Source organism: Cyprinus carpio, chromosome B2 (assembly GCF_018340385.1).
Source record: "Cyprinus carpio isolate SPL01 chromosome B2, ASM1834038v1, whole genome shotgun sequence".
Taxonomy (NCBI): Eukaryota; Metazoa; Chordata; class Actinopteri; order Cypriniformes; family Cyprinidae; genus Cyprinus; species Cyprinus carpio.
This window is the reverse complement of record NC_056598.1, coordinates 32,299,776-32,323,588: the sequence shown is the minus strand read 5'-3', so window position 1 is coordinate 32,323,588 and position 23,813 is coordinate 32,299,776. Positions and strand designations below refer to the sequence as shown.

The following is a 23,813-nucleotide window of genomic DNA, read 5'->3' as shown; positions in this document are numbered from 1 at the left end:
TATAATTAATGATTTTATTTACATACAACATCTCTGATGTTTACAAGGACTCAAGATCATGGAGGTCCGTTACAGGTCAGGTCTCACACCAAAGCCTGGTCCAGGAGGAGGTTCTGTCAGCGAGGTTAAACCTCCGGCAGGTTCACATGAAAAACGCCCACTCCTGATGAAAGTGAAATCATTACAATCAATTAAAACATTCTTAGCGAGCCAAATGATTCATTAACCACACACATCACATCATGTACTTATTTAATTAGACCTCTAGTTGTCTCATATTATCTTCACAAGTGAAATAAATAAAAGAAGCGTCTCTGAGAACTGCAAGCTGAGCTAACCATCGTCCTCTTCGATCCTTTTAATAAGCTTGTGTCTGTGAATGTCCCAAACACCCCCATGATGTCACAACCAAACTATACTTGACTCAGAACCAGATAATCAAATCAATCGGCTTGGCACAATTTCTAAAAAAGATCTAAATCTATACACAAATAAGGTGAGTTGCTTTCACATACAGTTCCCACTGCTGCTCTTTACAGTCTAATATAATGGATAAATGGACTAAAATATGCATGCATATTTATTTATGCATATGCACTATTGTCTGACATTATAGGACACATCATTATTTATAATAGCAAGGATGCATTAAATTAATCAAAAGTGACAGTAAAAGCATTTCTAATATAAATGCATAAAGAGCCCCAATAATAATAAAGCAGCATATCAGCATATTAGAATGATTTCTGAAGGATCATCTGACATTGAAGGAGGTAATGGTGCTGAAAAAATTCAGCTTTGATCACAGGAATAATTTACATTTTAAAAGATATTTGGATGTAAAGTTATGCTATTTAAATTGGTTTAAAATATACAGTTACTTAAAATTGTAATAATATTTCATAATATTACTGTTTTGACTGTATTTTGCATCAAATAAATACAGTATTAGTGAGCAGAAGGGGCTTATATTTATGTATTTACTCTGAAATACTAATTATAATATTCAGATGAACCATTTTAACCAAACAGCCAATTAGACTCAATTGGTTTAATGTAAGTAGAATACAATACAAATCTAGTTTGAAATAATAAAGGCATGTTTTCTAACTTGTTTTTCTTTAAACAAAACACTAGCTAAGAATTCTGTAATCATTTAATTATTTTATGTGCACCATCATCAATATAACAAAGCACTGCATATGCAGTAAGCAGCAATTTATCACATATTAACTATATAAAACATTTCAATGCATGAACATATCATGCCCAGACTTCATTTTTGAGTGATGACACCAACAAATCAAATTTTGAATCACTTCACTGTTGAATTTGCATCTAAAATTTAAATCAGAGATGCTATGAACTTATATTTGCAGTCTGTGAGACAAGTAAAGAATCAGATGCATTCATTTTTATCATGATATAACACTAAAAGAAGGGAGATCTGTGTACCTGGGTCCAGGAGGAGGAACTCTGCCTGCCTTCAGTTCATCAATAATCTGCTCAATGTCTGACGGTTTAAGATCCTCCTACAAACCAAACCAGAAAGAAAGAAAACACTCGTTAATGCAGAATCAACTGATTATAGTATACCCTATTCTCTGATCTCTGTCTTAAAGAGATAAATAAGCTCAAGGATCAACTTTATGATGGTGAACTCAGTGTCAAAATAAAGCCTGTTTTCCGATCCGCTGAGATGATCCTAATAGGTGTTTAAAATTCTTTAACTAAACAGATTTATGAAGTATGTTCTTGACAGGTTTTGTGAGATTCAACCACTACAAATGTTCTGCTGCCCTTCAGACCTTTCTGAAAATGTAAGTAACACTAAATGCACACAATTAGTAAACATGAGTGATCTCATTATCTGGAAGCAGCAGACAACCCGCTACATTGTGAGTAAATCACTCGCATATGCAACTAAATCTTCACTCTGGTCGACTAAATGATGTCTAACATTAGCCAATGCCTAATAAATTCTCAGATTTTACTGGCCAGTGTGTGAGTTGGACACTAAGTATAAGTTTAGCACAGATATATTTTTACTCACCGAACACACTGACTGAGCGCCTCACAGTTTCTCAGTCCAGCGATCTGTGCTATTTTTCAGTTGTATTTGGCGTACCGTGAACTCTAGTGTAACGGCGCACGACTCGCCGTCACTTTGTCTCACACACACACGCAGAGAGAGAGAGAGCGAGAGTGTCTTGCATACCGTGCAGAATTGACGCGCTACATATAAACGATATTCTTTGTTGTATTTTTCCAACCTGATTAATATTCATGACTCCAACACCTCGTTAATCCTTAGTGCATTTTATACTGTTCTTATTAACAGAATTCAAAGTATTATTATTATTATCTTATCAGAATTATTGTTAGTTTAAGTTACAGAAACACTGAATGACCAAAAAAGCAGCACCACCAGTCCTACGTTCAGTTTAAATGACTAATATGCATTCATACGTGGTTTTGATTCTAATTACTAAAGTTCTATCATTAATAATACTTGATTATCATTAGTGCTTTCAAACCATTATTTGCATCCAGAATAAAAGTTTTTGTTTACATAATATGTGTGCACTGTGTATATTTATTATGTATGTGTATAAATACACACATACAGTATATATTTTGAAAATATTTACATGTATATATTTATATTCATATAATATAGATTATAAATAAATATATTTAAAATATAAACATAACTTATTTTTCTTAAATGTATACATGCATGTGTGTATTTTTATATACATAATAAACAGTACATACACATATTATGTAAACAAAAACTCATTTTGGATGCAATTAATCATTTGACAGCACTAATTATTATATATAATGCTTGATTGACTCATGTTAAGAATGTATTACTTTAAGATATTTAAAAAGTGCGATTTTACAAACATTTATACACACACACACACACGCATATGGTATATCAGTCTGGCGAGTTAACTAAAAAATGTACTAGCCAATGGGATTCAATTGCCAAGGTGTCCGTAAAGGGTTGCAGGGTCACGTAGATGTGATCTGTAGGTTCCTTGAGCGTCCTCCAGAAGAAAGCATCTAAGGATGAGCTCACCAAACGTCCTAACAGATGATTAGCTGTCGGAAGGAGACCTGCTAACCCAGTTCAGGTGCGTGAATCACACAGAGCTGACGAGTTTCTGTTAAACTCTGAGAGGCCACGGCTAATTGCATCATTACCCCGACGGGTCATACAGGGCTTCGCTTAACACAAACAAGCTTAAACAGAGACGTACACAACCCATGAAAGATTCACCACCGATACACACTCAGATCTGATTAGTGAGGTGAGTTATATAAGCAATCTTTCCTCTAGCTAGAAATCCACCTATAGTGTTTTTTTGTTTGTTTCTTATTTTTTGACAATTAAAAAACAAAGCACAAAAAATATAAATAAAAATAGCAATATGCACCATCAGTATTGTATTATTATTATTATTGGACTGTGTATAATAATAATAAGTTGCAGTAGCAGTAATACAATTATATTCAGCTCTTTTGTTGTACATTTGCATTCTCTTTTTAATAAATTATACAATTAAAATAAATTAGAATCCAAAAAACTGCACTATCAATATTATATTATTTTTTTAACGTGTATAATAGTAATAATAATTAGTACTGTTATTTATACGGGGGTTTTTTTACGCAAAGCTCTTGTTTGTTCATTATGCATTTGGTTCTTTTTGACAATTAAAATAAATTACAATGCAACAAAAAAAACAATATGCACTATAAATTATAATATTTTTGAATGTGTATTATAATAATAGTAATATAATAATAATAATTAGCACTATTTATACAATTCAATTTACGCTCTTGTTTGTACAGTATGCATTCTTAGCTTTATGACAATTAAATTACAATACAACAAACAACATGTACTCTCATTATTATTTTTAGATGATGTTTTATAATTAGTATTTTTATTTGTATATTAAGTTATTTTGTTGTACATTTGCCTTTTTTGACAAATTTTACAATTAAACATTAGAATACAACAAAAACAATGCGCACCATCAATATCATATTATTATTTCACTGGGTAATAATAATAATAGTAGTAAGAATAATAATAAGCATTGTTATATGTAATAGTATATTAAGTTATTTTGTCAGTGTGTTCTGCAAAAAATAAATTACAGTACAACAAAAACAACATGCACTATCGATATCATTAGTTGATGATGTATAGTAATGAGGTATTATAATAATTAGTAGTAGTACTGTTTGTACAATAGTATGCAAAGTTCATTTGTTTGTATGTTCTCTAATCATCTAGAGTGTCTGAATGATTATCAGCCAATCAGAAGATATTTATTTCTTTTTACCTCTTTAAACCAAATAGGAGCACATGAACACATCCTGTATATCGCCCTTTACCCTTGTTACGACTGTCAGTAACAGGCCGGTCTGAGCACAGGCACAAACGCTGCTCATCTTGACTTCATAGGAGAGAAACTGCCTCCCCTAGAGGTGACATCAAAACTAGCTGCGGCTCATCAACACGTTCACAAGCAGACTCAAACATGAGGTTTCTGATCATACTCACATAATAGTTATCGTTGATTTGGACCATTGGTGCGTTCACACAAGCCCCGAGACACTCGACTTCTGTTAGCGTGAATAATTGATCTGCCGTGGTCTCACCGACTTTGATACCTGACATTTTTGGGTTAAACCAATTAAACACATAGTCATTACTTGTGTGCTAATTAAAATAAAGATTCAATAAAATAAATTAAAATATAAAAAACAAAACATACAGAATGCTGTGTATATTTTCATTTAATATTTTTAATACATCAAATTGTATATTATATTACTTATATATTATGTCAGCTCCCAAAGCATCATTTCTCAATTTTTAGTATGGGTGAAATAACTAAATTGAAAACTTTTAAATAGTAATAATAACAATAAAATAATAATAATAATAAAAATGACAAAATGCACAACTAAAAGACTTAAAATTAAAGTGAAAACAGAAAATGTAAAAATAAAATGCAATTTAAAATATTAACTTTACACAATTTATCTGAGGCTGTCTCACCGATTTTGATTCCTGATATGAGATTATTTGTGGTTAAAAAAATTAAATGCATAGTCATAACATTAAATAAATTAAAATATAAAATAGTAAACTTTTCTATTATTATGCATATATAATTACATTATTATATTATATATTTTTATTACATCAAATTCTATATTATATTATTTCAGCTAGTGGCCAAGGCATCATTTCTCATTCTCATCATTTTTAATTTGAAGAAAATAACTAAAATGAAAACTAATAAAGAAGAGAAAATACTATACAGACATTTAACACTATATATTTACACACATTTACTTATAACGAATTAATTATAATAGTATAGCAATGATACTAAAACAACACTATATGGAACACTAAAGATGATATTTTAAGGAATAATTTGCTATTAAAAAAAAAACATGAGGGTGAGTAAATGATGACACTGTCTGATTTTGTTTCTACTTCTAAAATATGTTTTCAAATAAAAAGATTATTACAATCCATTAGTGTATTATTCCAGCATCTTCAAATATTCCAATTTCATGCCATGTTTGAGCAGCGTGGCTTTAGCTTGTTTATACAGCGAGTGTGTTTACTGGTGGCGTGCGAGTCGAGATGTCTGTGTGGAGTCCCTGTGGAGAGCTGGAAACGGTTCTCACTCACCCAGTTTGTTCTGGATGGCCTCCAGGATGCTGTCCGAGTCGCAGAGCATGCAGGGCGTAGTGGTGCAGATCTGCATGTGGTACTTTCCCACCGGCTGACGGAGGAACATGGTGTAGAAAGTCGCTACTTCATAAACCCTCATTGGAGCAATGCCCAGGATTTCTGCCACCTGCAGGAGGAATCACAAATCACACCACCGAACGCTTTTAGGACCACAGCTTTAAATCCAAAATATGAAAACCAGAATATGTCAGTAATAGAAATTAAGAAAATCATAATTGAAAAAAAAATATTACTACTACTATTATTATTTTATTTTTATTTCTTTTTAATATATATATATATTTTTATGAAGCTATATATTTTTGTGCATCTGCGAAGCAATAGCCAACATTCTGTAGAAACTTATATTTGAATAAAAACAAAGAGCAATATTTGTGAATGAAACATTCTTAATAATCTGGAGTAGGGCTGCACGATTAATCGCATGCATTTGTCATGCCTGTCTCATCAGTAAAGCCGGTTCCGTGATTAGCGGTAAATGTCTGTCACCTGTTTTCAAACGGGAGCGGCAGTTAATACACAGAGCCGTAGTTCACTGACAAGCTACGCAATATTCTGTTCATAATTGAGATTAATCGCATTCGATTATGAACACGATATTGCGTAGCTTGTAAGTGAACTATGGCTCTGTGTATGAACTCCCGGTGCATTTGAAAACAGGTGACGGATATTTACCGCTAATCACGGAACCAGCTTTACTGATGAGACACGCATGACAAATGCATGCGATTAATCGTGCAGCCCTAATCTGGAGTATAAAATGCTGAATATCTATAGCAGGTTTGATAGTTTACACAGTATATGGAAATGCATGCCTCATCAACGTCATGTGTTTCATTCAGGGTTATTACAGCTAACAAAAAACTAAATAAATAATTAAACTTGAAATACATTATTTGAAATAAAATAAACATTACATGAAATAAAATATTTCAAAACATTTATATTTTATTTCAGCTAGCTGCCAATGCAACATTTCTCATTTTACTCTATAGTGATATTTAGAAAAACAAAAATGACAATTAAAAAAAATTACTAAAACTTTTAAAGTTCAAGTAAAAATAGAAAATACAACAAATGTGACCAGGGACCACAAAACCAGTCTTAAGTGTCAATTTTTCAAAATTGAATAAATAAGCTTTCCATTGATGTATGGTTTGATGCAACTATTTGAAAATCTGGAATCTGAGGGTGCAAAAAATCAGAATATTGAGAAAATCATCTTTAAAGTTGTTCAAATGAAGTTCTTAGCAATGCATATTACAAAACAAAATTTTTTGATATATTTACAGTAGGAAATTTACAAAATATTTTCATGGAACATGACCTTTACTTAATATTCTAATGATTTTTGGCATAAAAGAAAAATCTATAATTTTGACCCATACAATGTATTTTTGGCTATTGCTACAAATATACAATATACCCCAATGACGGAAGACTGCTTTTGTGCTCCAGGGTCACAAATAAAATCTCATTCAAAACAATAACAAACTACAATCCAACTATCTACACTTCTAATTCTATACTTATATTTATTATACATGTGTTATTGATTTAATATCTATCCACACTCCCTTGCATAATTTCTATACATCATTCCATACAATATATCGTCTACTGTCTTTTTGTCTATTGTGTATTGTTTTCACATATCGCTTGTTTTTATTTTATCTGTGTCTTGTCACTTGTCATCTGGAAGCTTCTGTCACCAAGACAAATTCCTTGTGTGTGTGTGTGTGTGTGTGTGTGCATGTGAGCACACTTGGCAATAAAGTTATTTCAGTATATCAATAACACTAAAATAACACTGCACACAGCTAATGGAATAACTCCAATAAATGTATATACACTTTTAAATAAAACTAAAAATCACTAATAGTTCCAGGTGATAATTGTTTTAAGTGATTGTGGGAACTCATTATTATTTATCAATCAAAAAAAGCTTCGGTGCATGTCTTTAGAAGCTCTCACCCTGTTCATTGCTGAAATAGGAAGCCACCCGTGCTGCCTCTGAGCCAGATCCAGCACAGGAATAGTGGCGGCCGCCTTGTGTCCCTCTGGGTAATTATTCATGATGGCCTCAACTCTCTGTAGCCAAATACATTATACAATAACCACACAGATAAAACCTTAACATATCTGAACACAGCCAGACATATTTGATCTTACCTGTGGAATACAGACGTAAAATGAGCAGTTATAAAATATCACAATGGCAGCAAAAATGATTTCATCATCACATGTGTGACCCTGGACCAGAAAACCAGTCTTAAGTGTCAATTTTTCGAAATTGAGAATTATAGATCATCTGAAAGCTGAATAAATAAGCTTTCCATTGATGTATGGTTTGTTAGGATCGGACAATATTTGTCTGAGATACAACTATTTGAAAATCTGGAATCTGAGGGTGCAAAAAAATCTAAATATTGAGAAAATCATCTTTAAAGTTGTTCAAATGAATTCTTAGCAATGCATATTACTAATCAGAAATGAAGTTTTGATATATTTACGGTAGGAAATTTACTAAATATCTTAATGGAACATGATCTTTACTTAATATCCTAATGATTTTTGGCATTAAATAAAAAAATTTACAATTTTAACCCATGCAATGTATTTTTGGCTATTGCTACAAATATACCCCAGAGACTGCTTTTGTGCTCCAGGGTCACATATTATGATATCAAACATGTAAATGAGGAGTGGTGAGACTTCCCTCACCTTCATGTTCTCTGGGGTGAATTCAAAAGGAGTCTCTGGGTTGTTGTCCGGTGTGTCTCTGTGCTGGAATAATGAAAACAGATCAAAACGAATGCAACAAAAATATCAGTATTTTAAAAGTGCATCCTGTTTTTTTTCACATCATTACAAAGACTGCAATAAACATATGAAAGTCAAGTCTCACCACAAAGAGTCCTCCTGCTCCAGCTCGAGCCGGTGTCTGGTGCAAACCGCGGACCTGCCTCGCCTGCAGAAGAAATGCATCAAGTGTAAAGTAAAATTGAAAGCAAACAACTTTTTTCTTTCTTTCTTTCTTTCTTTCTTTCTTCTTTTTTGCAAACTGCTAAACCAACACATCACTTTTTGTATAATGTATGTACTGAGCAAATATGCAATATAATATTTTGTGCACTAAGTATGCAGTGCTTATGCTCTATAATGTTGCATTGCATTAATCACTGCAATAGAAAAATCACATACATATAATTAACTTATTTACTGATTCAGGTTTATTTACGGATTACTCAACCTGTCTGGATGAATAGAAACAACTTTTAAAAATATATATAATTTTTGGTTTTACATCACGCTTTTACAGAGTGTCTAATAAACACAAAATGTTGAATTCATATTTTAATGACACATATCAGGCCTCATTATTAGCTGTTAGCGCATTAGCTTCATGTCCTTGCACAGATGTCAACGCCGCTTTACATGATAATTCATATGCAATTTCTTCAACCACCTCATGAATAATCCGATTGCAACATATATAAAATAAACCTACCGCATAAGACACGGCAGAGCGCAGAGTTGAAGATAAAAACATCTTTTCAACGCGCTCGGTCACACTAAACACAAGCAATGGCGGACATCAAGTATTGCGAGCTCGATTGAGCGAGTCTGGTTACGCAAGGGACGCACGCTCTGAATAATGGATCACCGAGCGGCGAACGAGAATACAGATGCACATTGTGTTCTTGACATGCCATGATAAAAATTAACACAGACAATCTGCATGCACACTTGTACAACTTGAGCTCAAATGCTAAAACGGGTTGTGAACCAGTATTGATTGCATAACATTGATGATTTATTACACTTAGACACACTTATATTTAGTCATTTAGCAGATGCTTTTAAAAGAGCAATGATAATAGACTGACAAAATATTTCAAATGAATATATAAATGGACAATTTTTGTGTTCTTTCCAAATGCAATAGCAGAGAATCAATATAATCTAAAGTAATACTAGGTACTAGATTTGTAGTCCTTGTTAAGTATTTTGTGCATATGTTCTAGTTTTGGTCTAGTAGAAATTATTTTGTTTTTAAAGTTCAGCGAACGAGATTTGCTTTGTCTAAGACCGGCCCTTTCTTTCTTTCTTTCTTTCTTTCTTTCTTTCTTTCTTTCTTTCTTTCTTTCTTTCCAGGAAATCACAGCGTAGGCATCATTTCCAATTCCATGAGTGGGCAGGAATATCCAGAGTTACAACAGAGGGTGGATGAGTCATGAAAAACATTCTGTGCAGACACAAATACATTATTTAACCTCTATCTATCTATCTATCTATCTATCTATCTATCTATCTATCTATCTATCTATCTATCTATCTATCTATCTATCTATCTATCTATCTATCTATCTATCTATCAAAATGTTTGTGTGTGTGTGTGTGTGTGTGTGTGTGTGTGTGTGTGTTTGGTGTCATCATTATATATATTTTTTTAATTTCTTGAATTATAATTGTAAAAATTATTTTTATGTAACACATTTTTATTCTAAAAATGCAACAAACAAGAAAATATTTTAGGGTTAGTGGGTCATTATCTGTTTAATTATTTATCGGTTAATATAAATCAATCAATCAATCAATAAGTATTTTTTCTTTAATTTCTTCAATTATAATTTGTAAAAAAAAAATGCAAAAAACACACTAAAAAAAAAATAAAAATAAAAAAAGTTTTAGGGTTAATGTGTGTTAGTTTGTTGTCAATATTATTATTATTATTATTATTACATCAAAATTTAAACATTCATAAGTACATAACGTTTTTACTTTCAAAAATGCAAAAAGTTTTCTTTTAGGGTTAGTGTGTATGTTAGCTTGTTGTCATGACTATTGTTACTATTATCATAATTACTTTTTATTTTAATGATTTTGATTATAATTGTAACTTTTTTTTTACAAATTAATAACTTCTTTTATTAAAAAGAAAAAATACAAAAAGTCTTCATTTAGGGTCAGTGTGTTTATTATTATTGTTATTATTATATAAGTCGCTTTGGAAAAAAGCATCTGCTAAATATTTAAATGTAAATGTATTATTATTATTTATTTACTTATCTTCATTTATTTAATTAAAACTGTAAAAGTTATTCACAAGTCTTCTTGTAGGATTAAGTGTGTGTGTTAGTTTGTTGTCATTACAACTAGCCTTATATGAAGTTAGTGATATGTCCTCATTATGATTCCCAAATAAACCTTATGTGTGTGTGTTTCAGTAAACATGCAGATCATCCGTCAGACTCGTGCTGCGCCTCCCTCTGCAGTGGGATCAGCAGCCGAGCAGCCGCTCAGCCAATGGAAAAGTAGGAGTGCTGAATGGAGCGCTCTGATTGGTGGAGTCGGTGCTGAGCAGACTGGGCATGATTAAAGGGTGGACACCACATGCACAGCCACAATAATCCACTTCAACTCCAGACTGACATCTATCACTGACACAGATCTTAAGGATTGAGAAATGTCTCCGGTTTCAGTCTCCACCAACAGGGACATTCCAGGACCTCAGGAGCCGGAGGAGAAGACTTACCATCCATCCAATGGCCTGTTCACTGATGCACACGTGCCAGACTTTGATGCATATCTTGCCTTATACAAAAAGTCTACAGAAGAGCCTGAAGGTATCATAAAACGGTGCATGCATATAAATGAGAGGGACACTCCAATGTAAGATAATGCAGTAAAAGTGCTGATTACCATGCATGCAGAGTTCTGGGCTGATGTTGCTCAAGAGTTTTACTGGAAGAAGCCTCCGTCAGGCCCGATGCTGCAGTACAACTTTGACGTCAACAAGGGGAACATTTACATCAAGTTCATGGAGGGAGCAAACCAACCAACATCTGCTACAACTTACCTAAACGAAAATTACATGAAACTAACATAGAAAATAAATTACCACACTAAATCTAACATAACATGCTCTCAGTGTTTTAAAACGACGCACAAAGACCTCTGTGCATACAATGCATGCTTGATCTGATTTAATAGTCGATGCATTTGAGGCCTGCTGCTTGTGTCAAAGTCGAAGCAAAAGAGCAACATTTGTTGGCATGTGTTTTTCCACAAGCTCACTAAAGAAAGAATGTTTTATTAAAATAAAATATGTTGTTTAAATGCAGAGACATTCTGAAATATATGTTAAAAAATGTATTTAAAATATGGGGGGGGGACCTTTTTATTTCAACCAGTGTTTTTACTTTAAGTTTTACAAATTTTGTTATGTATGCGCGCTTTATGCATTTTTAAATATGTGTACTTGTTAATATTATTATTATGTATAGTAATATTAATATTATACTAACATTAAAGTAATTATAGGTTGTAGCATGGTCGTAAATTACATGCATTATTAATTATAAATAATTATATATCATTTAATATAATTAAATAATTCAGAGTCTAAATTGTTTCAAGTTAATGCATTTTGCGAGAGTTTAGTCCATACTTTTAATGTTGAGAATATGCTTTTGTAAGGGTCGGCAGGAGCTCCTGTTCTTCTTGACAAACAAGGCAGGGCACAATGATTATCATGAGTCTTTATGGAAACCTGTCACCTGCATTTATCATCAACTATCACATAACACCTTGATTAAATAGGTAAGAATTGTAAGAATTGCATGATTGACAATATGAGAAGTCATCCCGAATGTTAATTCCTAATAACTTCTCGGGAACATCCCTATGACTTCTTCCCAGTATTAATCAAAGTGATACAGCAGCAACACTCATAATAATCATTGTTGTCATGTTAGCTATGCGCTGAAGTATTAATAGTCTTGTGGAACAAGGGGTGTCATGTAACTGCTGTTATCTACAGAAGCACTCAAGTCATATATCAGTCACTACCATTAACCATATTCTAACCAACTAAATCTCACAAAAACTTATCCAAGTCATATTTCACCCCAAATTTGTAAAGAAATAAATTGTATATTGCATATATTAAAATAACACATATTTCTATGAGCATTAACATTATTATGATTGTTTTAATGGCAATTAAGCTCTTTCCACCTTAAATTTTTATTAGTGTTGTCAAGCGATTAATCGCGATTAATTCACATCCAAAATACAATTTTTGTTTACTCAATGTATGCGTGTGTAGATATTTTGTATAAAGACAACACACCATACAGTATATATATATATATATATATATATATAATATATCTATATATATATATATATATAGGTCAGCGTCTATTCTTTATGCATGGCCATCCATTCATACCTAAGGAGTCGCTTTGCTTAAAAAACTGTTCGTCCTGTCAGCAGTCCATCATGGTCTTTCCTTTTTTGGGACAACGGCCAGGTGCAGATGCAACAGTAAACCGAGCGGAGAGCTTTTTGGCATGGTGATTTGCGTTGTCATTATGTTCCTATGTGTTGCATGAATTTGCACATCAGCTACTAACTACTAAAAGCAGCAACCCTTGCACAAAAAAAGCACAATGTGTTCAGAAAATGTGAAATTCTAAGTTTAAAGTGGTAGTTTAGCATGGCATGTTGCCATATTACAATCTATTTAATTGACTTGTGCAATAAGTGAAGTCCACTGGCCAGACGCACAGCTGACGGACATCCAAATCTAATGCAGGCAGCAGAGCCAAAGTACAGCCCTATTCCTGTAAAAAATGAGACGCCCTACAGTGGGGTCCAAAAGTCTGAGACCACACTGACAATCAAAGTCTAAATTCACTGTGGGGAATAAACAGAGTTTTTAGGATTTAAGACAACAAATGAATATTAGCGTGTAAACCAAAGACGAATTGTTTTCAGATTCTGCATTATTTCTAAATGACAATTCGATGTATCAATTCAGTAAATGAGCGTCGCTGCTCATGTCACTCATTCAAACAGATTTTTTTTTTTTTTAATTTGCTTCCATCAAAGCACAAGATGCTTTTTGGAGCAAAATAATGCTATTGTTAAAGAAAAAGGGTGAGATATTGTCATACATGTTAAAATATATATATTTTTTCAAACAGTACTATTTTAGTATTCCTTATACACTATTATAGCACTTATTAATATTTTAATTATTATTGAATTATTATTATTTTTCTTGAATTATTTTTGAAATATTTAGAATTTTTACATGTTTAGTTTTCACTTTAATTTTAGGAACTTTGTTTTGCACCTTTGTCATTTTTATTAGTTTTAGTTTTTAATATTTCTATTTGTTTAATATAATTATACAAAGCAATGTTATATGTAATATTACTATTAATACATGTTAAATATTTTAATGTTTTTCAAACAGTACTATTTTAGTATTATATATATACTGTTCTAGCATTTATTAATGTTTTGAATTAATATTGAAGTATTATTTATTAGTATTTAATTATTTATTGAAATATTTTTGGAATTTTTATATGTTCAGTTTCAATAATTTTGGGAATTGTGGTTTTGCAATTTTTCATAGTTTTTTAGTTTAGTTTTTCTAATTGCTTATTAATTTCTAATTGCTTAATATCATTCTACATAATATCATCATAATACCCCAAACAGTATATATATATATATATATATATCTATATATATACTGTACATATTATAAATATTATTAATACTATCATAATAAAAGTAAAATGGCTATAAAAGTCATTTTAGTATATTAATCTTATTTATTCCATTATAGTTGCTAATGGTAACATTTTCATTTGAGGTTTTTTCTAAGTTTTCATCTAATATTTGTTTTATTTCTTCTTCTTTTTTTAATTAATGGAAACAGTTTTTAGACCATTTTAGTTTAGTTAACAATAACAACACTGCCCATTAACTCTCACTTTTTCACTCAAAATTACGCAAAGAATGATCAATACATTTTATCATGATGTATTAAATGCAAAATTGAAGCTTTTTTCCCCCACACTTCGGTTTCTCAGACTTTTTGGAATTGCAAAATCATCTGAAACGCAGATAAAATTTTGAATTTATGTGCCTAATTTGTTCTACAAGAATGCCAAAAAACCCAACACAATCCAATGAATCCATTATATCCCATTATTTGCCTAATGGGTTAATATTGGATCAATGTTTCCTCTCAGGGAGGGAAACCACAACCCTGATCATCACCACAAGAACATCACATACAACCAGCTGTGGAGAAGCGTGTGCCGATGTGCCAATGCATGAAGCTGTTGGGTAAGACCATCCTCAATCCTCTGGGTTTGAGTTTGCTCAGCTTTTCCTAGAATGTTTCAGATTTACAATGCGATGTTAGTGCGTTCAGCCTGAACCTCTGACGTGAGTATTTTTCCTAATGCTTTCAGATTTACATTGATGTTTATTTCTGTGATCCAGGTGTGAAGAAAGGAGACAGAGTCGCCATCTACTTACCCATGATTCCAGAGCTGGTGTACACGATGCTGGCCTGTGCGAGAATCGGGGCTGTTCACTCGATAGTGGTGGGCAGCTTTACAGATTCTGTAGTAGTTTTCCATTAAACAAAATATTCTGGGTTTTAAAAGGACGCTATTAGTTCACCTGGAAATGCAAATTTGCTGAAAATGTACCACTCTCAGGCCCATCCAAGGGAATGTAGATGAGTTTGTTTCTTCATCAGATTTGGAGAAAACAGTCGCAATTCCTCATTCACTTGCTCACCTATGGATCCCTCTGCCGTGAATGGGGCCGTCAGAATGAGAGTCCAAAAACAGCTGATCAAAAACATCACAAATAATCCACCACACTCCAGTCCAACAATTAACATCTTGAGAAGCAGAAAGCTGAATCTTTGTGGAAAACAATTCATCATTAAGACCATTTACAAAGCCAAAAATAGTCCAAAAACAAATATTTTGGTGGATTTTGATGTGCGAGACATCAATTGGCCAGAAACAACGGTTTGACATTAAAAATCTCTTAAAGATGGATTTGTTTCTTAGAAACCTGCAGTTTTTGGCTTCTCAGGATGTTAACTGATGGACTGGATTGGTGTGGATTACTTGTTATGGTTTTATCAGCTCTCATTCTGACGGCACCCATTCAATCCATAGCATAGCCAAAGTTAAGCAATTCAACAAATCCTAAAATCCTACAAACAAAAAAAATAATAACAAAATCATCTACGATCGTAAATAATATAACAATTACTACAAATTCTAAAAATTATAAGATATACACCTTAAAGCCTTAGAAAGCTGCTATCATCTGTTGCAGATGGTCTGAAGGCGAGTTTAAACTCGGGTCAGTATTTAGCACGGTATCGTTAATATGGCATGAAATGAGTTACAGCCTCATTTACCCTGCCAAGTCTATTTCTGCCCTCCAGGCCTCTTGAACCATGTAAAGGTTATAGACGGTGTTAAAAATAACACACGAGTGCTTTCCAGGGTAGTTTGTATCTGATATCAAAGCCTGTTTTTAAGTTCTGATGATGACCCCATTTCAGCTAAACTGTAATTGTATTCATTTGTATTGGAACCTCAGATATCCATATTATTTGTGTTGAGCATATGCAGAAGCATTTAACTCTCTCCTGTCTTCCTCATTCAGTTTGCAGGTTTCTCGTCTGAGTCTCTGTGCGAGAGGATCATGGATGCTCAGTGCAACATCCTGGTGTAACAGCAGGTAACATTAAGTGTTTTATTAAGCTGGGAGGTCCCTGGATCTGTGTGTTTTTTTTTATACTGACTGTAGGTTATTGGGTTTGTTTAGTAGATGAGCTCACAATGAGCTGTTACAGATAAGCTTGAAATACAGTTAGTGATAAGAAAATGTGACGAGAGATGTGATGTTTACAACACCGGAATCCTGTGTTAGTCACCCTTTGGGCTCTAGTGAAGTCTGAAATCACATTTTGTGTTTTATTCAGTCATAAAAAAACAAAAAAATGACTGCAACCAAGTTCTGTGTGACGTTTTGGTGCAGGTAAATTTGAAATCAGATTTATGGATGAAAGAAAAAAAAACTAATGTATTTATATATTTTTCTATTTAAAAATAAATATAATATTTATAACATAAAATATTAAATATAATTTATATTTATTTTATATATAAAATATGTATATATTAATATATACATCATATATATGTACACACACACACACATATATATATATTCGGTTATTCAAAATAGTATTATTTCTATTAATATTAATAATATATTAAATTTACTACTATTCATATTAAAAATCCTTAATTAAAATCTTAAAAAAAAATAGAATTGAATTGAATATGTGTTCTACAGATGGTGTTTACAGAGGTGACAAGCTGATCAATCTGAAGAAGATTGTGTCTGAAGCTCTGGAGCGCTGTAAGGAGAGGTACGTCCATGTCTGCTGCTCTCTGCTATCAGAGGAGCCTCTGTTTACATCAAGCTCTCACCCGTCCATTACAAACACACACACACACACCAGAGCACTCACCCAATCACAGACTCTCAGGGGTTGCCGAGCAACAGCAGAGTTTGGAACCCTTCGCTTCATCTCACCATGGCAACATGTGAAATGAGACATAGAGCAAACACGGGTGTGGATTTGTAACACGTGACTGAATGATGATGTCGTTGATTTGGCACATTAATCATTTATGAATATAGATGATATCACTCAATAAATGACATAATGCCATGATGAAAACATTACTTTTATGATTCATACTTACTCATAAGAGCTTAGAACAGTCAATATGCACAACATTGTTTTGCTTTTAAATAAATGAATTTATGTACGTACTGTGTTCTCTGTCTCGCTCAGCAATGCCTTGTGTGTTCAGAAGTGTGTGGTGGTCAAACATCGTGCCTTCAGAACAAACACTGATGCTTCCGACAAACTACAGGTTGGTCAAACAGTCAAGTTGTATGAACTACTTACAGTATATGATGCTTTTCTAGCAGGAAAAATTACAATAGAGCAAATGTAAAATTCTCTTATATCCAGCACTTAAATTAATGACCATACTATTGTTTCTTGTGTGTGTGTGTGTGTGTGTGTGTGTGTGTGCGTGCTCCAGACCCCGTGGGATGAATCATGTGACATTTGGTGGGATGATCTGATGGACGGTGTGTCAGACGAGTGTGAACCGGAGTGGATGGACTCAGAAGATCCTCTCTTCATACTTTACACCAGCGGCTCGACCGGAAAACCCAAGGCACCTAGCATTTATATAATATAGAAGTATTATATACAGTACAGCACATACATACACCGATGTGCAAAAGTTCAGCTCAGTATGATTTTTCTTTTTGAAAGAAATTAATATTTATATTCAGCAAGGTTGCATTAAATTGATCAAAAGTGATAGTAAAGACTTTTACAGTATAATGTTGCAAAATATTTCTGTTTCATATGAATGCTGTTCTTTTTAACTTTACATTCAATCAAAACAATTTTTTCCACAAATATATGAAGCAGCACAACTGTTTTCAACATTGATAATAATCAGAAATGTTTCCTGAGCAGCAAATCAGTATATTAGAATGATTTCTGAAGATCATGTGACACTGAAGACTGGAGTAATGATGATGAAAATTCAGTATTTTTGATCAAAACATTGTCTAAATATGGCAAAACAGCAATATTTATTTCCAGTATGTTAACTGGACACCACTTGATGAGTTAATGTGACAACAGTTTTAGTATGATACTGTTTAATTTTAGTATGATATTATTTAGAGAAGTTTCAGCAGCACTTACTGCTTCACATAATATTTTTTTATAAAAGAGTAGGCATCATGCAGTATATACTGCCAATACAGTGTGCACTAAGCAGTGTGCTAGTATTCATTCCTTCATTTCTGTACAGGGGGTCCTTCACACCGTCACTGGATATATGCTCTATACATCGCTGACCTTCAAATATGTTTTTGATTATCACCATGATGACGTTTACTGGTGCACTGCAGACATTGGCTGGATAACAGGCCACTCCTACATCACCTACGGCCCACTAGCCAACGGCGCCACCAGTGTGCTGGTAAGAAATATAATGCAGAACATTCACTTGCACAAACTGGGAAATTGTCAACTTGTTTCTGCAACATTCAGCACAGCTTTTACTGTCATTTACAAATGCATGAAGTCAGTTTGATCTAAGATTCATCAGTTTGAATGAGTGTGATGTGGCGTGTAGTTTGAAGGGGTGCCGGTCTATCCTCATGTGGGCAGACTGTGGGAGATCATTGAGAAATATGGAGTCTCAAAGTTCTACACCGCACCCACCGCTATAAGACTGCTGATGAAATATGGGAGAGAACCACTGCAGCGGTGAGCACACATACACACACACACACACACACACACACACACACACACACACACACACACACACACACACACACACACACACACACACACACACACACACACACCCACACACTCTCATGGCGACCAGAAATGTCCCCACAAGGACAAGGATTTTGGATATTGCCATCTTTGTAGGAACATTTTGTCCCCATAACATAGTGTATCCACACACACTGTATATATGCTTTATGAGGACTCTTCATAGGTGCAATAGTTTTTATACTGAGCATATTTTAACATTTTCTATCCCCTGAAGTAACCCTACCCCTTTACATAACCCTCACAGAAAACTTGTGTTTAGTATTATGTTTTTAAACCTTTTGGTTTACAATTACACAGAAAGTCTAATAATCTAAATATTAATCTAACCCACACCCAATCAGAAAACTTAATGTGTTTTAGAAAAAAGAATTATAAAATGTATATTATAATTATTATTATTTAGTTTATTTTACACATTTATTGCTATAAATATTTTGTACACACACACACACACACACACACACACACACACATATTATTAGTATTAATACTTTTAAAGTATGATACATCATTTTTACAATGATTGTTTTTAGAAATATTGTACAAATATTGATTTTCCCTAACCTAACATAATTTGTTTTAATAAACAGTTATTATGACTAATTAATAACAATTAGTATTATTAAATAAAATTACATTAAAAATAACAGTTATTGTTAACGTGTTATAATACCAACACCAATAATATTATAATAATAAAAACATATAATATAATAGTAATTAATAATTATGTCTATTGTATTCTACAAAGGGTTGTCCTCCAGGGGGCGCTGGAGGCCTCAGAAAACCACAGCCAGCACTGAGCACTGTTCAGATCTCTGAATGTTTTATTTGACTTGTTAAAGATACTGCAGCAGGTCAGCTAGTCCTGCTGTGACCTGGTAGAGATGTTGGTAAATAGTTAGTTAGTAGCCCATAGTGCTGAACTCACACGTTCATGTCTGCTCACAGGGACTGTTTACTCTAGCAAAGGTTGTTAGCGCCACCTATTGGACAGAAATTATTTTAGAAAAATTACCTTCTGCAAATATTGTTTTTACACAACATACAGTTTGTGCTTCAGACATGGATGGCTTTTCTACAAATATTGCAAACTAGTTATGTGAGTAATCTTGGGTCTGTCTGTGTCAGGTATGATCTGTCCAGTTTGCGTGTGTTGGGTACGGTTGGTGAACCCATAAACCCGGAGGCTTGGCTTTGGTATTATGAAGTTGTGGGTCAGCAGCGCTGTCCGGTTATTGACACCTTCTGGCAAACAGAGACGGTAAAACATTTACAATTATCAAAACCAATCATGAACAAAGTTGCCTAAAACCCCCTTTAACTGTGGTAAAATCAGAATTTTACCACATAGTGCATTACTGCTTGTATAAGATGTCACATAACACTCACTAAACTAATAATAAGTTTGTTGTGTCGGCAGGGTGGCCATGTTCTGACTCCACTTCCAGCTGCTACACCACTGAAGCCTGGATCTGCTGTGAGTCTCCTGAAAATCTACATCTTACGTCTCATGAAACTGATGACTCTGATATTGAAGTGTCTTCTCTGTGCAGACCTGCCCATTTTTTGGAGTCCAGCCTGCCGTTCTCAATGAACACGGAGAAGAACTAGAGGGCGAGGCGGAGGGATACCTGGTGAGACTTTCATGCTGGTTAATTATCCCAGCTGTTATTTCCAAACTGCGTGAGTTGTTTCTCTGACCATGAATGGATGTTCTGGTCTCAGGTTTTCCGGAAGCCCTGGCCAGGAATCATGAGGGGTGTGTACGGGAATCAGGAGCGCTTTGAGAGCACCTACTTCAGAAAATTCCCAGGATTCTATGTGACAGGAGATGGTAATGTAGCAACACAAACATATCAGAACCAGTGTTGCTGAATGCTACTTTTGAAAATGGAATGTTACATTTTTGCAAAAGTGATTAGTTATGATCCATTGTTACTAATTTATAGAATTTTGTGTTACATTCTCTTATGTCTGCAAATCCATTTGGGAAAAAAAAAATCTTACCAAAATATGTTAAATATATGCTAAATGTGTTGTAATCAAGTATATTTAATAAAATACATTTAGTTTCAAATTTCATAGGCCAAAATATGTTTCAAAATGTATTCCAATCTTACTGTGTTATGTTCACATACACATCTATTAAAAAAATACTTTATTATATATATATATATATATATATATATATATATATATATATATATATATATATATATATAGAATGAATATTACAATAACGTGAATAATAAAATATTATTATAATAAATAATAATTATATAAAAATATATTAATTGTGTGCTATAAGGGGAATATATATATATGCTATATATATATTATGTTTATATATATATAAAATATCAGACAAGTTACTAATTTGAAAAAGTAATTTAGGTATTATGATGTAAATTCAAAGGTAAGGTTGCTTCCAGAAAGCAATCAAATTAAAACCTCATCTATTGAAAGCGACAAATTATGATGAATTTTGCAATTAACATATTTTATATGGACTTTAGTATCTCATCACAGTTAAAGGAAAAGCATTATGCATGGCTTGCACATTTACCCCATACAGAAAAAAAAAAATGTAATGCGCTACTTTACAGGTTACATCCAAAAGGCAAACTCTGACTGGATAATATGCAGTTACTTAATATGTATTTGTCATATGTGCTCAGTTTTTAATACATTACCAGTCACCATGTGGCTGTTTCAGCAGCGTCAGCAAACTTCAGCAGTCACTATTTACAGCATGAGCTGTTGTTGTATCGTATGGCAGTATGTAACAGTTACTGTAACCGAGTGTCCTTCTGTCCTCAGGCTGCAGGCGAGACAAGGACGGATATTACTGGATCACCGGCCGGATCGATGACATGCTGAACGTCTCTGGTGAGACTGAGATTCTGCTTCAGTGCTGTCCCCTGGTGGTTATATTATAGGGACTACATATTCATTTTCCTCATTCCTTCTCAGTATTCGAGAGGCTTTTAAAGCAACTGGACATTTGTTTTATTACCTTGAAATATCAGTTTTAAAATCATTCTGATGGTACACTGGCTTCTAATAAGGTGAATGGCTTCTGTTCTGTTCTGGAAGCATGTCAGTTTAGTGAGTGGGTACGAAATACGGAAAGAGCGGATCGCTTTACGGCAGCAACAAATGTGCATGCACAGCTATCCACTGTAATTACAACAGTAATAGGCTAAATTTACGATATTGAATTCCACTTATTTAACTGTAGGGGGCTATAAAGTCACAACAATTCATAAAACTACATACGGAACTTCATAAAGTTGCTTTAAAGTCTGTTATATGACACATTTCTAAGTGAAATAATATGTATGAAATACAAAATATGTGCAAAACGCAGAACAGGACATTTATTAAATAGCTTGAGTTATCTTTTAGAGTACTAGATAGCAGCTTTATATATATATATATATATATATATATATATATATATATATATATATATATATATATAATATATATCTTGTAAAAGTATAGAAACACTGTGATTTTTGAATGTTTTTGATGAAGTCTCTTCTGCTCACCAAGGCTGCAATTATTGGATCAAAAATACAGTAAAAACAGTAACACTGTGAAATATTATTACAGTTTGAAATAACTATTTTCTGTTTGAATTTATGTTAAAAATGTAATTTATTTCTGTGATCAAAGCTGAATTTGCAGCATCATTAGTCTCAGAAATCATTTCTGATATCAGTGTGCTGTTTTAAATTTTGGTGGAAACCATGTTATTCTTCATAAATCATGTGATTTTTTTATGAAAAGAAAGTTCAAAAGAACAGCACTGATTTGAAATGGAAATCTTTTGTAGAATTATGAATGTCTTTACTGTCACTTTTGACCAACTGAATGCATCCTTGCTGAATAAAAGTATTCATTTCTTGAAAGGAACACTCGTACAGACCCCAGACTTTTGAACAGCAGTGTCTCTTCTCTCAGGTCATTTGTTGAGCACAGCAGAGGTGGAGGCGGCTCTGACCGAACACCCGTCGGTGGCTGAAGCTGCGGTGGTCAGTCGGCCTCATGCAGTGAAGGGAGAGTGTCTGTACTGCTTCGTCACTCTGAAGGACCACAAAGAGTTCAACCGTACGCTGATGGATGAACTAAAGAGAAAAGGTCAGAGGTCATGATCACATTAAACACTGACAGAAAATGCAGTCTGCATCTATTCTGCACTTACTAACATGGGTTTCTCATTCAGTGAGGGAGAAGATCGGACCAATCGCCACCCCAGATTTCATCCAGAATGCACCAGGGCTTCCCAAAACACGCTCAGGTACTGAGATCTTGCATTTTCAGTTTCTCCCCACATCTCTGCTTTCGCTCCTAAACTCAAGCTTTTCACCCGTCCTGCAGGTAAGATCATGCGAAGAGTTCTGCGACAGATCGCCCGCAACGAAAAAGACCTGGGTGACCTTTCGACCCTGGCTGACCCCAAGGTCGTGGAGGTGCTGTTCAGCCAAAGATGTGAAGCGGCAGCGTAATCTTTTGATGGCTCTGTGTGTCACCGTGTGTGTGGTAAAGACTTTGGGTTTGGGTTAGAATGGGTTCTGGTTCTCCTAGATCACATCTAATGGGGTGAATCAGGTAAAACAAACAAGTGTTGCATGAAACCTCACCTCTGGACACTAAACTTCTCCCTTCAGTACAGTCAGAGTTTAATTGATTTTT

General features: G+C 33.6%; 1 protein-coding gene and 1 pseudogene across 1 annotated transcript; one reads left to right on the top strand and one right to left on the bottom strand.

Annotated features, from left to right (window-relative positions):
• LOC109062930 (NADH dehydrogenase [ubiquinone] flavoprotein 2, mitochondrial-like) lies at window positions 1–9,470 on the bottom strand. Its single transcript, XM_042719152.1, has 8 exons — window positions 9,315–9,470; window positions 8,712–8,774; window positions 8,528–8,590; window positions 7,778–7,894; window positions 5,741–5,909; window positions 4,592–4,701; window positions 1,456–1,532; window positions 1–163 (listed from the first exon to the last, which is right to left on the bottom strand). The coding sequence occupies exons 1-8, from the start codon at window positions 9,354–9,356 to the stop codon at window positions 70–72; spliced, it is 735 nt and encodes a 244-aa protein (XP_042575086.1). The 5' UTR covers window positions 9,357–9,470; the 3' UTR covers window positions 1–69.
• Window positions 9,471–11,052: 1,582 nt separating this feature from the next.
• LOC109062968 overlaps window positions 11,053–23,813 on the top strand; it is a 13,458-nt pseudogene continuing 697 nt past the window's right edge.

Coding starts and splice junctions, on each gene's coding strand:
- LOC109062930 (XM_042719152.1), bottom strand. CDS start 9,356: ATGTTTTTATCTTCAACTCTGCGCTCTGCCGTGTCTTATGCG. Junction 8,591..8,711: donor GAGCAGGAGGACTCTTTGTG/GTGAGACTTGAC, acceptor TCATTATTCCAG/CACAGAGACACACCGGACAA. Junction 4,702..5,740: donor GGCCATCCAGAACAAACTGG/GTGAGTGAGAAC, acceptor CAAAAATGTCAG/GTATCAAAGTCGGTGAGACC.